Source organism: Saccoglossus kowalevskii, chromosome 7 (genome assembly GCF_978046115.1).
Source record: "Saccoglossus kowalevskii chromosome 7, keSacKowa6.1, whole genome shotgun sequence".
Taxonomy (NCBI): Eukaryota; Metazoa; Hemichordata; class Enteropneusta; family Harrimaniidae; genus Saccoglossus; species Saccoglossus kowalevskii.
In genome coordinates, this window is record NC_140647.1 from 17,929,224 (window position 1) to 17,944,172 (window position 14,949).

Sequence of the window (14,949 nt, forward strand, 5' to 3'; positions counted from 1 at the left end):
TCCTAATTAAATTACCATTGGATAACATCATTGGATCTCTTTTTTGCTGAAGATAGGGAGCTCGATCGCAGACCCTACGACAGAATTATAAGCGCTTGTGGTGTAAATATTGTAGTGTAACTGTGAATTTCTCCAAGCGTGTAGAGTTTATTTCGTATATTTGTTGAAATAATAGGCAAGTATAAATCATGTATTTAAAGCTAGATCTCGTTTGATTGCAAAATCGGACAGTGTGTACGACAACAGTATTTTCTATAGTAATCTAGTTGTGCCGATACCATTGCTGCCGCACTTCCGGAAGATAGCATTTCTTTGAACTTTGAAAGTCGTCTTTCAAACGAGCAAGCATGTATAACGCCCTCTAATGTGGGGAGTACTTAGTTTGTCATTGATGTCCCTCTCACCCCCAAAGTAAACTACCCCAAGGCTAGTCACAGGCTTGAAGTCAAATGCATGCTTATTTACAGCGAGTCTCAGAAGTATTGAGGCAGTAAATTTGCAAATTCGCCAGCGAGTTCGTTACCGATAACTGCTTGGGTTTTGACTGAACAGTTGGGTCCGCTGGCGCAGACTTGTGGCCTCTCTCGGGGCGAGTCTATATTGCAGTAGGGGACATAGAATTGGTTTTTCATAGCCTCTATAGAGGGACTGTGGCCTGGCACATGTCTGGGATTCTCCATTTCGAAGGTAATTTGCTGCATTGCAAAACTTGATAATGTAAAAGTTAAGTAGCTCACAATTTCCAAATTTGTAGGCAAATGCAAGTAATTTACAAAAAAGTCTGCTCGCAACATTTAAAAAAAAAATGCAATCCTGTCAAATAATGGGGCATTCTGTCATAATTGCACCTTCCCTGGTCAGAATAACAGTCAGGTTGCATACAAGTGATCATCGTTCGAATCGCACGGTCCTGTGTCTTCGACCTATAGGCCTCTACACGATACCGTGCGGGATTACATAGGCTAATTGCATATCTTAAGCAGTGAGATCTGATTGGGCACTCCTCGAAACAAGGCGCCCAATCTGCTTGGACGTACCAAATTATAAAACATTATGAAGACATCCCTCCCACACAAAACTGCGTCGATTGCCTGTACCTGATGAGGCTTGAGGGCACCAACACCGAAAACTTTCGTAATTTTATCATTACAAATATCACTATTCATTGGCACCGCCATTTTGTTTAAAATGAATGCCAAAGAGGGATTTGTAATACGCAAACTAATTGGACAATGATTGGCCGCAACTGACTACTAGGGGCGCTGTTAGAATACGCATATTTGATGGTCGTTCTGCCAAGGTCTGTTTAGAGGCTTGGCCGAATAAACTTAGACCTTGGCTAGCGAAGATGACAAGTGATAAGAAGTTTGCAAATTTGCTGCCCCAATACTTCTGTGCCTTTGTTTCCTGATTAAGAACAAATGCAAACTTGCGTATCCAGGCAGATTTGTTGCCCAGTTCGCTTTGCAGTACACAGCGTATTTCATCATGCTGCGCACTAATGCGCGTATCATGTTTCATACAACAGTTCACATGATTTGCAAATTGCAGCTCACGAGTAACTCAAACTTCACAAGGGACACAAGTCATTTTTGCATACACTACAATATTTCTGATGTTAGCCATTTTCGTATTTTTTTTTATTTTTGAAAAAATTATTAGTCTAACCTTGGCCTACAAATTATTCACCAATCAATTTCGATTATTTTCACCATCCCAAGATTGAAACAATCTCCAAAATGCAACCTTCTTAAATTAATATTACATCACTTATAATAACATCTTATTCAAATGACATTGCTAATCATTATGTCATGTGATAATGTATTCATTTGGACAAACATAGTAAACAAGAAACTTAAATATCAAGAGACAAATTTATAACTCTTATGATATTGAAATAATTTGCCAAGGGTTTTGTTTAGACATTTAGGTTCTTCAGGATTCAAAATAAATCACCAAAAAGTCACAGCACAGTAATAATCACAGTTGCACTCGTGTTGTTTTTATTGATCTATTTTATTGATCTCTGTACTGTGTTCAATAATTCATTTGGTTCAATGTTTTAGTAACTCTTCGTAATCGCAAAAACTATAAAAACTACTAAGTAGAAACTACCCTTGCTTTTACATTCATACTTTTGTTTTTCTTTTTGCTGTATTAAAAAGTCATTAATTAGTTTATTGCTCTTTTGTACACACAGACCATCAGAGTTTTGCTGACTATACAGCTACAGTATAAATATAATTTATTCTACACTTTAAAGTTGTAATTGTACAATGAACTCGGCCTAGTGGATGACAGCGACCATCAACACGACTTGATTCAGCATGGATTTACAGTTCAGATCTAGGGATAGAGACAGGATAAGGGAAAGGGACCGTGGCTCTGATAGGAATTGGGACCGTGACCGCAGAGACAAGGATCGGTAAGAATTAAGTATTTATGATTCTCATAATATTTTAAATACAATTTAGTTAATAACGTCCCCGTCCGGTGTTGAGGGACGGTGATAACATTTACAGGGCTCGGGATTAGTTTTTGCCTGAGATGCAGAAACTACCATTTTTTGTCTGGGTTTCCTACACGAATTAAGAAATGTGACATTGGTTCATTTGAAAATCTCTGTTTAACACGATGTATATCCAAATATCACATTGAGACTGTATACCAACTCTTAAAATTTGTAGCTAGCCAGAAATATTGTTAATTTTGAGCCCTGACTTATAATAATTGATTATTATATAGTATCTTAATTTTTAGTCATACACTGATTTTTTTTTTAAGAACTGCAATCGCACTTGTATGTTTTCACAGCCTACAATTGGCCGAGATTTTATGTATAGTTGTCACAGAAAACAGAATAGAATACCACAATCTACACAAAATGGAATAAAAACTGGTGCTACGAATATACTACAAAATTGGCAATTTCATGAAATGATAAGCATGGTGAGCAGACTGACTAGCTGCACATCATTTGACTTTTGTTTCCCCTTCATACATATCCAATTTATATTGCTATTCATTTTCACCTTGCAATGTATCATTATGTGGTGTATAAAACAACAATAATGACATGTGTCTAAATGCTCTGTTTGTAGGGACAGGTTTAGGGACAGAGATCATGACAGAGACAGAAGGGACAGAGACAGGAGAGATAGAGATAGGGACAGAGGGCGACAGAGGTCAAGATCGCCCCACAGATCATCAAGAGACTCTCGGAGGTGAGTGAAGCAGAATATGCATTATTATCGCTGTGTTTTGTATATCTTATTGAGTAGATTAATGTGTTTGTATTGTCTGTGCTGTTAATCTACAGTGCAAAAGTAGTGAAAGAGGAGGATGATGAAGACAAGGAAAAGAAAGAGCCACTGTCTTTGGATGAAGTTATTGCGAGGAAAAAAGCAGAACAGGAAGCTATGTCAAAGGTGAGAATTATAATCACTTTGAGATGATTCATAGATTGCATTTTGGTCTGTTATGTCCATGCAGGTGTGTTTTCTCTCAGAGGCAAATTTGTCTTTCAAGTCATCATCTAACATGCATGCATGTCATATGTACCAAGTTTTTGAACGAAATGATATATAAAACCCTTCATCTTATTTCAGCCCAAGTTTCTGACTAAAGAAGAGAGGGCCAAACTTGCTTTAGCTAAAAGACAAAAAGATGTGGAAGAGCAAAGAAGAAAATCAGATATTGATAGAAAAAAACAAATGGATTTTCAGAAACAGGCTCAGATGTCATACGGTAAGGGTAAATATGATACGAACAAAAGAGATAAACAAAATGATATTTCTTAAAATGTTCAAACCCTTAACAAATCAACACATTGTGCAAAGTTAAATTTAAATCTATGTATTGGTTGATATGATGAAATAATTTCTGCAATGTGTTGAGATAGATCGTAGAAGTCATTGTCATAAAAGTTACTTTGGATATTTCTCCATTGTTGGTTATTCGGTTTTTCCACTGATATCTCAAGTACTAATCATCACATTTCAATGATTTGTATTTCATATCTTCAACTATCATTTTTATTTTTCAGAAGATCCTTATGAACGGGAACGGCGTGAAAGGAGAGAAAAAAGAGAAAGAGAGCGTGAACGAGATATGGATGAGGATGAAAGAGAAAAGGCCAAACAGGAAAGAGATGGGGAGAAAGAATTACAGTCTATCAAAGTGAGTATGCCACTATTGTTTTAAGGTGTGATTATCAAATATACATTGTGTTAGTAAATGTATGCAGTGTGGCAGTCTCAGTTTTATCCATGGTGTGGTGTATCATTGCAACATTATTCTCTGATCAGACAGGATGTTATACTATGCTTATGCAAGTTGATCTGTATTTGGGGTGCAATGAGATTTGACCAACTGGCATGTTTTGTCTCAAACATACTACAACAAAATTGTCACATATTTCATATTTGAAATCTTCGTATGAAGATCACACATCAGTTCATTGCACAATTTGATTTCAAATTATTAATAGAAACTGCAAATATCTATTTCTAAGTTTAGGAGAAATTTGATGTCTGTTTTATGTCCTCAAAATGTCAATTACAAATACAAAGGGAACTATGTCTTTTGGCAATGACTTATTGGCATTTTGGCTAATTTTGTCATTCTTCCAAAGTTAAAATCAAAATTAAGTGTATTATTGTGTGTACATGTAGCTTACATTTATTCAGCTTTACAAGAGAGAATCTGTTGTTTTAACAAAATTTCCCGTTATCATTAAAACATGTATAGAATCCATTTTTCTGCTGTATCATTATCAAAAGTCAAAGACTAAATACATAAAAGTGTTGTTTCTTCATCATCAAAGTCAAGCAAGCCACCGGTATACACAATTGATATATTGTAGCAGTCTTGTCTACAAAGGCGACACTTGCCAGATGATTGCACTAATTCTGGGTGTCTCAACATATATACAGAGAATTACGCAAATATGGGAAATTGTGTCATCACACATTTGGGGCATTTGTTGCTACATGTATTTGGAATGGTAAATGTTTTTATAGAATGATTCGATTGTGTGTTAGGTACTTAATTTACAGAACACTGTTGCAATTTGATGTGAGGTCTTTTTTGTTTTTGTTTAGGATCGTTATCTAGGGATGGTGAAGAAGAAGAAAAGAATAAGACGTCTCAATGATCGTAAATTTGTTTTTGATTGGGATCCCACAGAAGACACATCACAGGACTACAATCCATTGTGAGTAACCAGGCTTGCTCTAGCATTTTCTGTCCTGATGTATATGACAGAATTTGTTGTATGTATCTTCATCCGTGTACCACCAAAATTTGAGATTAACACAATCCTATGGTGACATTCTGACTGTCAGCATTATTTTTATCGCCAACTGACAAATTGCACAATGCTATACTATAAAACACACAAGATTTTCATTTACATTTAGAGGTTGTTAATTACCAACAATAATGTACTGGTACTGGTCTGATTAGTACAACTATTATATTTTAACAGGTACAAAGAAAAACACCAGATACAGTTGTATGGGCGTGGGCACATTGCTGGTATTGATCTGAAAGCACAGAAAAAAGACAAGTGCAAATTTTATGGAGAGTTATTGGAAGAGAGAAGAACTATACAAGAGAAAGAACAGGAATTGTAAGTCAGCTTTATTATCAACAACCAATTCTGTTTACCAGTTTGTTGTTCTTTTGAAGTTGTGCCGTGCCCATATTGATTTAAGGTATCCATTCGACCAGCATCTTGTGATCCATTTGACTTGATTTCTATCGTTGAAACATAATAAGCCATATGTGTTGACTGATATTCCATTATTAATTTATTGCGCAGTCACTGATTGGCTGACCTCCATCTGCATGAAAAACGCGGTAATGTTCTATTTCCCTTTTTCAAAAGTTAAACGCTAGTTCTGTTCTAGTTTTTAGTTCATGCTCAACTGTGGGTCAGAAATAATACTCAAGTTGGAATGTGGCCAACCGAACCCAATCACAATTTCTTCTCCTGTCTTTTTCCTTCAACTTTATGGAAAGTTTGAAAATCATCATCACAAGAAATGTTCACAGTCATTTTGTGAAATTGTGAAAATTGATAATGGTGAGAAATTGATATTAGACGCAAATGGCAGTTAAGATATCGTTGAGAGTGATAAAAGTTGTTTTCACATATCAAAAAGTGTTTCATACCCTTCTGCCATCAGATCTACTGTTTCTAATAAATTGGTTATAGCAGGAGACTGGCAAAAAACAAGTCATGTGCCTATTAAATAATTAGCAGTAAATTATAAAATTAGGGAGGTTTATTCACTTTAAATTATTATTCATAACAAACTAATATTTTAGGACAAGACAAAAGAAAGAGAAACAGAAGGAGGCTAAACAGAGGTGGGATGACAGACATTGGTCACAGAAAACCATTGAAGAAATGCAAGAACGTGATTGGCGTATTTTTCGTGAAGATTACAACATTGCTACAAAGGGTGGCCGTATACCCTTACCTATTCGTAGTTGGACGGAAGCTGGATTGCCTGACTACATTATTGATGTTATTGATTCTATGGGTTATAAGGTGAGTTGTGATATAGATATACAAGTTATACTTGATTTCTAGGTACTTTCTGAACCAAGAATTGTTAGTGCATGTTCGGCCCTAAAAACAAATATATCATTTTGCTCTATTATTGTATTTATCTGAAAGTTCGCCCTGGGCGATGTTTTGGATAATAGGTCATATTTTGGGAGATTACCAGAACCAAAACATCGATCAATTGTATTTATGTCTGTGTCTGGCACAGATTGCCTTTCTTATACAGTAGTTTGATCTACACTTGGTACCGAAACAACTTACTGTATAATGGTTAATTATTCACTGGGTTTTAATTTGGCTTATTTCGCTGACTGGAAAATGCGCTAAATTAAAACCCAGTGAATATGTAAAATTTAGCATAGAACACATTATCTAAATGATAAAATCGTGAATTTAAAACCCACTGAATATGCCTGAAATGGTAAATCAGTGAAATTTAAACCCAGTGAAAATTAGTCATTTTACAGTAATTCCTAAACTTTCAGTTGCATAATTTTGAATCAATAACTCCATTTAAATTATTCTACCAACGAATTTCCTCGGGTGCTGAAACAATTTCCAGTGGGCAATCTTTCAGAAAATAATTAATGTTTCATGAAATTTTATTTGAAGAAATAGAAAAAAATATACATAGATGTACCTGGAAATTATAGTATTAATTATGGGATTAATATATGGTAACCAGAGTAATATTGTCTAATGCACCTTAATAATTCTCCTGTTGTGTCATTATTATCAGGAACCCACTCCTATTCAGCGACAGGCAATCCCTATTGGTTTACAGAACCGTGATGTTATCGGTGTAGCTGAGACTGGTAGCGGTAAAACTGCAGCTTTCCTAATACCTCTATTAGTGTGGATCTCATCACTGCCAAAAATAGCTAGGTAAGTTTCAATATCATGCACAACAAACAACTAGCTGTATTTCATTGGCAGAAATTTTGAATTGATGTTTTTCGTTCTGTACTTAGACAAGAAGATGTTGATCAAGGGCCATATGCAGTTATTCTTGCTCCCACCCGTGAATTGGCTCAACAGATTGAAGCTGAAACAATTAACTTTGGAAAACCACTTGGTATTCGTACCGTGTCCATTATTGGTGGTATCTCTCGTGAAGATCAAGGATTCAAACTACGTATGGGTTGTGAAATTGTAATAGCTACTCCAGGTAGATTGATTGATGTCTTGGAGAATCGTTATCTTGTTCTTAATCAGTGTACGTATGTAGTACTTGATGAGGTGAGTTTTCAAGAAAATTCATGTCTCTGACCCACCTGATAAAAATAAAATCCTAGTTAGGGTTTGTTTGTTTGTTATTTATTTATTTGTTTTCTTTATATTTAATTTTGTTTTATTTTGTTTTTTTCTTAAGTTATATGAAGGTTGTTTTTTCTTCAGGTTACAACAGTTTTTATTCTATTCCCATAACAACTTTTAATCTGTGTCGAAAACGTGCAAGTTAGATGATAGTAAAATGTTTGTACAACAGTTTATATTAGCTCCGCTGTCGACTTTGTCGAGCGGAGCTTATCATGTGAGTGATTGTCCGCCGTCGTCTGTGTCAATGTTTTACTTTTTCGACTTCTTCTTGAAAACGACTAGCCTGAATGCTTTGATACTTGGTGTATATGTACCTTGGGTAGACCTTTCTTAGATTTGTTCATTTCATGTTGATATCTTCAATTCTCTAATTTTGGTGAATATTTTTGTCATTTTTGGTAAAAAGTGATATTTTCGACTTCTTGTTAAACACCGCAAGTCAAATTGCTTTGATATTACATATATAGGTACTACATGTGGACCTCTCTCAGATTTGTTCAATTTGTAATGATATCTCTAATTCTATAATTTTGGTGAATATTTTTGGTAAAAAGTGATATTTCCGATTTCTTGTTGAAAACAGCAAGTCCCATTGCTTTGATACTATACATATTGTTCATTTTCTAATATCTTCTGTTCCTTAATTGAAATGTGCATTGCTAACAGCAGAGCTATCTCAGCCAACAGGCTGCTTGTTCAATTTCCGAAGTCTTTCAAACTTGGATATTCAGTCTGGGATCTCAGCCAAGTTTGATTTTGAAATTTGTTTTTTATTCTTCATGTTATTGGTTACATTTCACCTAAAATTGTCATTTTCTTGTGGTTACAATAACTCGAACAATTTTTATCTGAATGATTTGTCAACCAAGTTAAATTTTTGGCTGAAGTAAAACATTTGTTAGAAGTAAAAATAAGTTGACTGAATTAAGACATGTATACTGCAGATAATGAAAACCAGTAACTTTTATACAATTCGTGTTATATCATTTTATAAGGAACCTTTGGGATTAATACAGTACATGTAGTATTTTTATAGAACATTGATATTAATCATTGTTTTTATGTAATGATGATTTCATTGTTTTAGCCAGTTTTTTCCAAGCAAAATATTTAGATTTATTATTGCATTGGTTCAGGACTTTTATAATCACTTTTGCCATGGAAAGACAAAAATCTAGATTCTCAATGGACAAGGTTGTAATAGTTATGCTATGTTTTATTTTTTAAAATTTATTTGCTAAACTTTAAACAAATAATGAAATTAAAAAACATAAATACTAAATACATTAACTAAACAAATTAAATAAGAATCCAGAACTAGAATTTTATTTGAATCAGGCTTGTATTGTTTGCCTACTGAAGTCGATCACATATCTGCTTTTGTCATGAATAAAATTAATTTTTGTTTATGTTTCTTTTTTTTTATGAATTGTTTTCTTATTTAGGCTGATCGTATGATTGACATGGGTTTTGAACCTGATGTACAACATATTTTGGAGTATCTTCCTGTTAGCAACCAAAAACCTGACACTGATGATGCTGAGGATCATGATAAACTGTTAGCGAACTTTGCGTCCAAACACAAATACAGACAAGTAAGACAATTTGTTTGAGTTATTATTCTCTGTCTGACAAAATCTGGAATGTTGATCTAAAGATTATGCCATGTTTTTAATCCATCTTAAACAGTTTGTTACATTTATGGCTGATTAGTTGTGGGTGATATTCGCTCACATTCGATCAGGTTCAAACTGCATGCATTGGATCGTAGAGTATAATAAAGGAAGCGTAATGTACATTTAAACAATACACTGTTTATTATGGCGATGTTACAACAAAGAATGTATAATGTAACAAGAAGGCAACTGATGAATACACGATAGAATGCCCCTTTTATAGGGTTCAGTAGGATTCACACCTATGGATCAAAATAAGAGGGAGACACAGTGATAGGTTTTCAATATTGATACATCGGTTTAAAATCGACCTCGCAACTGATTCTTATTGCGTTCGTGCTGTCTGTTGATTATTATTAAATGGCTTATGTAAACCGAATCTGTGTTTCTTTACAATAGAGATACATGCATTACGGTATAGTTTCAGGCATGTAACAACTTTCAATTGTTGTATCTCGGCTAATATAGCATGTAATTGAACAAAATAAAGACAAATAGATAAAGCAAAACATGATCTAATAATATAACTAAATTACGAATACGAAAGAATAAAACTGAAGAAACAACAAATATGAATCAATGAGGAAAAACACAAGTGGATAAGCATCCACGACATTAGTGTTATTTTTTTCAAGCTTTAAATATATATATAATTGTTCACCTTTTCACAATCACAAATTCACAAAATAGTCCTGTTTATTGTCTGTTTTTTTTATAAATATATTGTCTTTTGTATAGACTGTCATGTTTACAGCCACCATGCCCCCACCTGTTGAAAGAATAGCTCGTAATTATCTGCGAAGACCAGCCGTAGTACATATTGGCTCAGTTGGTAAACCGGTTGACAGAGTGGAACAAGTTGTTTACATGGTTAAACAACAGGAGAAAAGGCAAGTCAATATTTCTGTAGAAATAGTTTTATGCCCACTGAAATAGTAATATAAAGTGTTAAGAAAGAGGTACTAGTATGTGGACTTCGTCATCATTTTGAGAGGAGTTCGCTGGATGATAATGTGTCTGTGTTAGCTCTGACTTCTCACTGCATATATCAACATATCAAAATAAATATAGCAGAGCTGATTGATAAGAGTCGTGTCATGGGCTAGATTATTCATGTACCACAGCTAATAACATGTAAAGCCCCTAATGGCAAGAATATCAACCAGCACTAACTATCAGTTATATATGAAGTGATAATCCTTTTATCACGTGACCAACTCAGCCAGTGAAGTAATTTTTTATATGCTTCCATTCAATTGCTGATTTATTATTAGACATGCTGTCTCAGCAGCATGGGTGGATGCACATTCACAGTTGTCTTTCTCTATGTATAAGAACACACATGATATTCAAATATCATAATATTTACCATACCAATATTAGGAATGATATACCATGCTGAACATCACAGTTTTGTTACGAGTCTCTCACATATTAATACTTTAATATGATTCTGGATGCAAGGTTATATCAATTGATATATTGCAGTCTCCTTTAATTTTGTGTATAAGGGAGTCAGGAAACATGTGTAACAGAGAATATTTTATTCAGGATCTTTGAGACAGGATTCTCAGTGACGTTTCTGAAATTTAAATTGCCCTTCAAATGCTTGCGAAAATCAATAGTGAAAAAATAAAACAGTTTGCAATACTCTTTTATAATAGTTCCCTAGTTAAATTATGATGGTCCTCTTGCACTGTCATGTCGTGTTTGATGTGGTTGCCATAGCAATGTATACAACATGTGTAAAATACATTTGTTTGTTTGTTTATATGAATTTTAATACATACTACTTGATGACCACCTCCTTTTTAAAGCCACATAACTAACTACGGTGAATTGCATTCATAGGAAGAAGCTTGTTCATTTGCTGGAGGCTGGATTTGAACCTCCAGTTATGACGTTTGTTAATCAAAAGAAAGGATGTGACGTGTTGGCAAAATCACTGGAAAAGATGGGAGTAAGTATTATAAATTTATTAAATCAAACCATTAAAGAGCTGGTAATAGTATCACCAGCTGTAGATATACAGTCAGACCACATTATATTGAGTAGAAACACTACTGAGGCAAAAACATTTGGCAATAGAGGGCACTTTCCAAAACACCCGCAGATTGTTAGATATATTTCTTATCTCATCCTGATAGTGTATGTACATTTAATTCAACAAATAATTTGAAAGAGTTACTTGAATATCTGTTTCACTTGTTTCAAACAACTTTTACTAATGAAATTTGAAAGTGATAAAAGAATCCATCCAAGTTAAACCATATGTGTAGTGTAATTACATACCAGTAATTATGCTTCTTTTCATTGCTCACAGTATAATGCAACAACCTTGCATGGTGGTAAGAGTCAAGAGCAGAGAGAGTTTGCATTGGCCAGTCTTAAAAACGGTGATAAGGATATTCTAGTTTGTACTGACGTCGCTGGGCGTGGTATTGATATCAAAGATGTTTCCATGGTGATCAATTATGATATGGCTAAAAACATAGAAGGTCAGTATAACTCGCAAAATGTCTTGTGTTGTGTCTTTTTCTCAAAATTGTACAATATAGTGTGTAAGCCATGGAATAACACCTTTTATACAGATAGTAAGATGTTAAATAAACATACTATGTGCATTACTTGAACCGATGTGTACAAATAGCACCAATACACCTCTCTGCACTGAATGGAGCATCTTCAATTCAGCCACCAAGCATAGCCGAACTTATTACCCCTTGTGAAATCCATCTATGCTCATTCAAGAAACACAGAAAGGGTGGTTTATTAGTCTGAATTTAAAATGTTATTTGAAAGTCTGAGAGTTTTCAGAGCTTGAGTTGAACACATATCAAAATAAAATTTCTGAAACTGGCACTTTTGACCTTATTTTGGATGGTTATAGGCGTACACACAGATATGTATAATATTTTTATCTTGTATTAATGCAGATTATACCCATCGTATTGGTCGTACTGGTCGTGCTGGAAAAACTGGACTTGCTGTGTCTCTAGTGACACCTGATGACAAAATGGTGATGTATGATTTGAAACATTGTCTGCTTGCTAGTCCCGCATCAACGTGCCCACCAGAGTTAGCCAATCACCCTGATGCCCAGCATAAACCAGGAACAGTTATGTCTAAAAAGAGAAAAGAAGAAACTCTTTATGTGAATTGAAATGCATGCTGACAATGTATGGTATGAAGTATAATCTATATTGGGTATGTAACGTACCATGCCAGCGTGTGGACTGACTTTAGCTTGTTTGCGGATATACGCAAGTATGACTATCAGGGTTCTGCAACTAGCTTAAGAGAATGCAGTATAAATGCATTTATATGTATTTGTGTATGCTGATCCATTGTTTGCATTTATAGATCATTTATCAAAGCAAACGTCTACATTGGGGCATTCTGGCGTCGCTGCTGTAAGGTGCTCTGGAAAATCAAAACGTACACGCAGCAATCGTAATGTCTTTGATTAGGGGAGAGGTGGTCAAGGTGATTTCAATTACTATTTTAGTTATTTAGTTTGTTACATCAGTTTTGCACTTGCAAATTTTTGTTTATAGAGGGAGGTGTATGTTTAAAGATATTATGTTTGCCGTGTACATGTTTTATTTATCCACACTCCCTAAGATATACCTTTTGGCAGTATCAACTTTTGAGAATTTGTGTACAATGTACACTTGTTTAATATAGAGTACACAAAGTTGTATCGTTCATATTGTCTGTGAAATGGCAATTCAGTCAAATGTTTAGGCGAGTAGAAATGTTCTTTAACGATTCTCTGTATACAAAAACTTGTATAATAGAATAGTTTGAAAACAAATACTAGATGTAAACATTTTATAAAATGAATACAAGTTTTTATAAATTCATAGGCTTGTCAAAATACCGATTGAAGCCATCTGTGATATTAAGTTCACTTCTAGAAACATTATAGGGCTAGAAATCATCAATTATGAATATTTCAATATTGTTAACATTATTAATGATTAAAATGTTAAATACATGTTTGTGTTGACTTTTATGTGTTATTACTAGTATGTGTCTTTCTATGCAAAATAATGGCTTGCTGCAAAACTGTACACGTCTTCACATAATTGGTCTAACAATTACAATTTGTATGTCCATTTATAATTTTACTGTAAATGTGTAGATCCCTGTTACTTAGGTTTATGCATAACTAATTAGGTGACATGTCATGACCTTTCCCACAGCCTTTACCCTTGTAAATATCAAAGGAAGCTTAGAAAGACCTCCAGTACGAGTATGTACCAAGTGTGTGGTTCTTTAGATATCAGTTGAGCAGATACACATGCATACACACATGGTAACTGCAAAGACTTGCATTTTATCAGTTGGTTGTACACCTATGACGAAATACTGGATTTATAGAGCTAATTAGATTTGAACGTCCCGGCAAACCATTAATTCATTCAGAAAGAATTTTGCTGATGCTCATAATTAAAAAGTCCCAAATTTAAATCTATAGTTTTCTAAAAAGTTATATACAGTGCATATGAAGATTCCGCCATCCTTTTTATTTTACCATGTTTGTTTTTACTATTTATGTACAGCCTTAACAATCTTGATGAGCATTCAAAGAGATAATGTTTGTGCCTGTTTTCTATATTTTAAAATTCGTTTTTTGAGTATGTTCCACTATTCTCAGAGCTGCGAATTTTCAAGTCTCTAGCCGAGAGTATGACAAGCAAAACAAAAATGAACTCAGGCTGAAAGCGCCGACGAACCTGCAAAACCTTTCTGGTGCGTGGTCAGTTGTTTTGAAATTTCTATGAGCGATAATAATTGCCTCTCGGAATACCCCCTTTAAATACTTATTTTTCTCTGAATAATGCAAAGATACGCCGATTTATAGCACAAATAATTTGTACTGTGCAATTGCATGAAAAGTAATGTAAAAATACGTGCATTTTGTTCTATATACATGTATCTTGGAGAAGCTTGTTCATTGTATTGAAACAACTGCATTAGTATTAGTCAGTCCTAAAACTACTTAATATGTACATCGTCAATAAGTAACACAAGGGAAGAAGAGAGTAAAAAAAAATGATTAATGACAAGGCGCCCAAATTCATCTTATCGCGGCAGCGTCAATACTGCTATATTTTCCTGTTAAAGATTTAACGCTAAATCATGCCCTACATATTGATTTTTATAAACATACTAATTGCATCTGTATATATCACACGTGTTATAAATGCACGCGTATTATTCTAATCAAAATCAGTCTTATGAATTCGGTTGCACATTCCATTCCAAAATAAGCGAAAAACTAAATACTCCGCCCTTCAACCATGTGATGGATGGCCATGGGCATCGCATACATTACACGTATCATTCTAATTTGTGAACTGATTA

The 14,949-nt window shown here is 34.4% G+C and overlaps 1 protein-coding gene across 1 annotated transcript; it reads left to right on the forward strand.

Moving 5' to 3' along the window:
• Nucleotides 1-60: 60 nt before the first annotated feature.
• On the forward strand, nt 61-13,576 carry LOC100372513 (putative ATP-dependent RNA helicase DDX23). The gene is made up of 16 exons (XM_085501206.1): nt 61-175; nt 2,204-2,428; nt 3,105-3,227; nt 3,323-3,431; nt 3,612-3,750; nt 4,049-4,182; nt 5,106-5,218; nt 5,492-5,635; nt 6,337-6,562; nt 7,320-7,465; nt 7,552-7,819; nt 9,346-9,495; nt 10,315-10,470; nt 11,432-11,536; nt 11,900-12,074; nt 12,513-13,576. The coding sequence occupies exons 2-16, from the start codon at nt 2,331-2,333 to the stop codon at nt 12,737-12,739; spliced, it is 2,313 nt and encodes a 770-aa protein (XP_085357332.1). The 5' UTR covers nt 61-175; nt 2,204-2,330; the 3' UTR covers nt 12,740-13,576.
• The last annotated feature ends 1,373 nt before the right edge of the window (nt 13,577-14,949 follow it).

Excerpts from the sequence above, each read along its gene's own strand:
- LOC100372513 (XM_085501206.1), top strand. The coding sequence starts at position 2,331 with ATGGATTTACAGTTCAGATCTAGGGATAGAGACAGGATAAGGGAAAGG. Across the intron at positions 3,751-4,048 it reads ACAGGCTCAGATGTCATACG|AAGATCCTTATGAACGGGAA; the intron begins GTAAGGGTAAAT and ends TTTATTTTTCAG. Across the intron at positions 12,075-12,512 it reads TATGGCTAAAAACATAGAAG|ATTATACCCATCGTATTGGT; the intron begins GTCAGTATAACT and ends GTATTAATGCAG.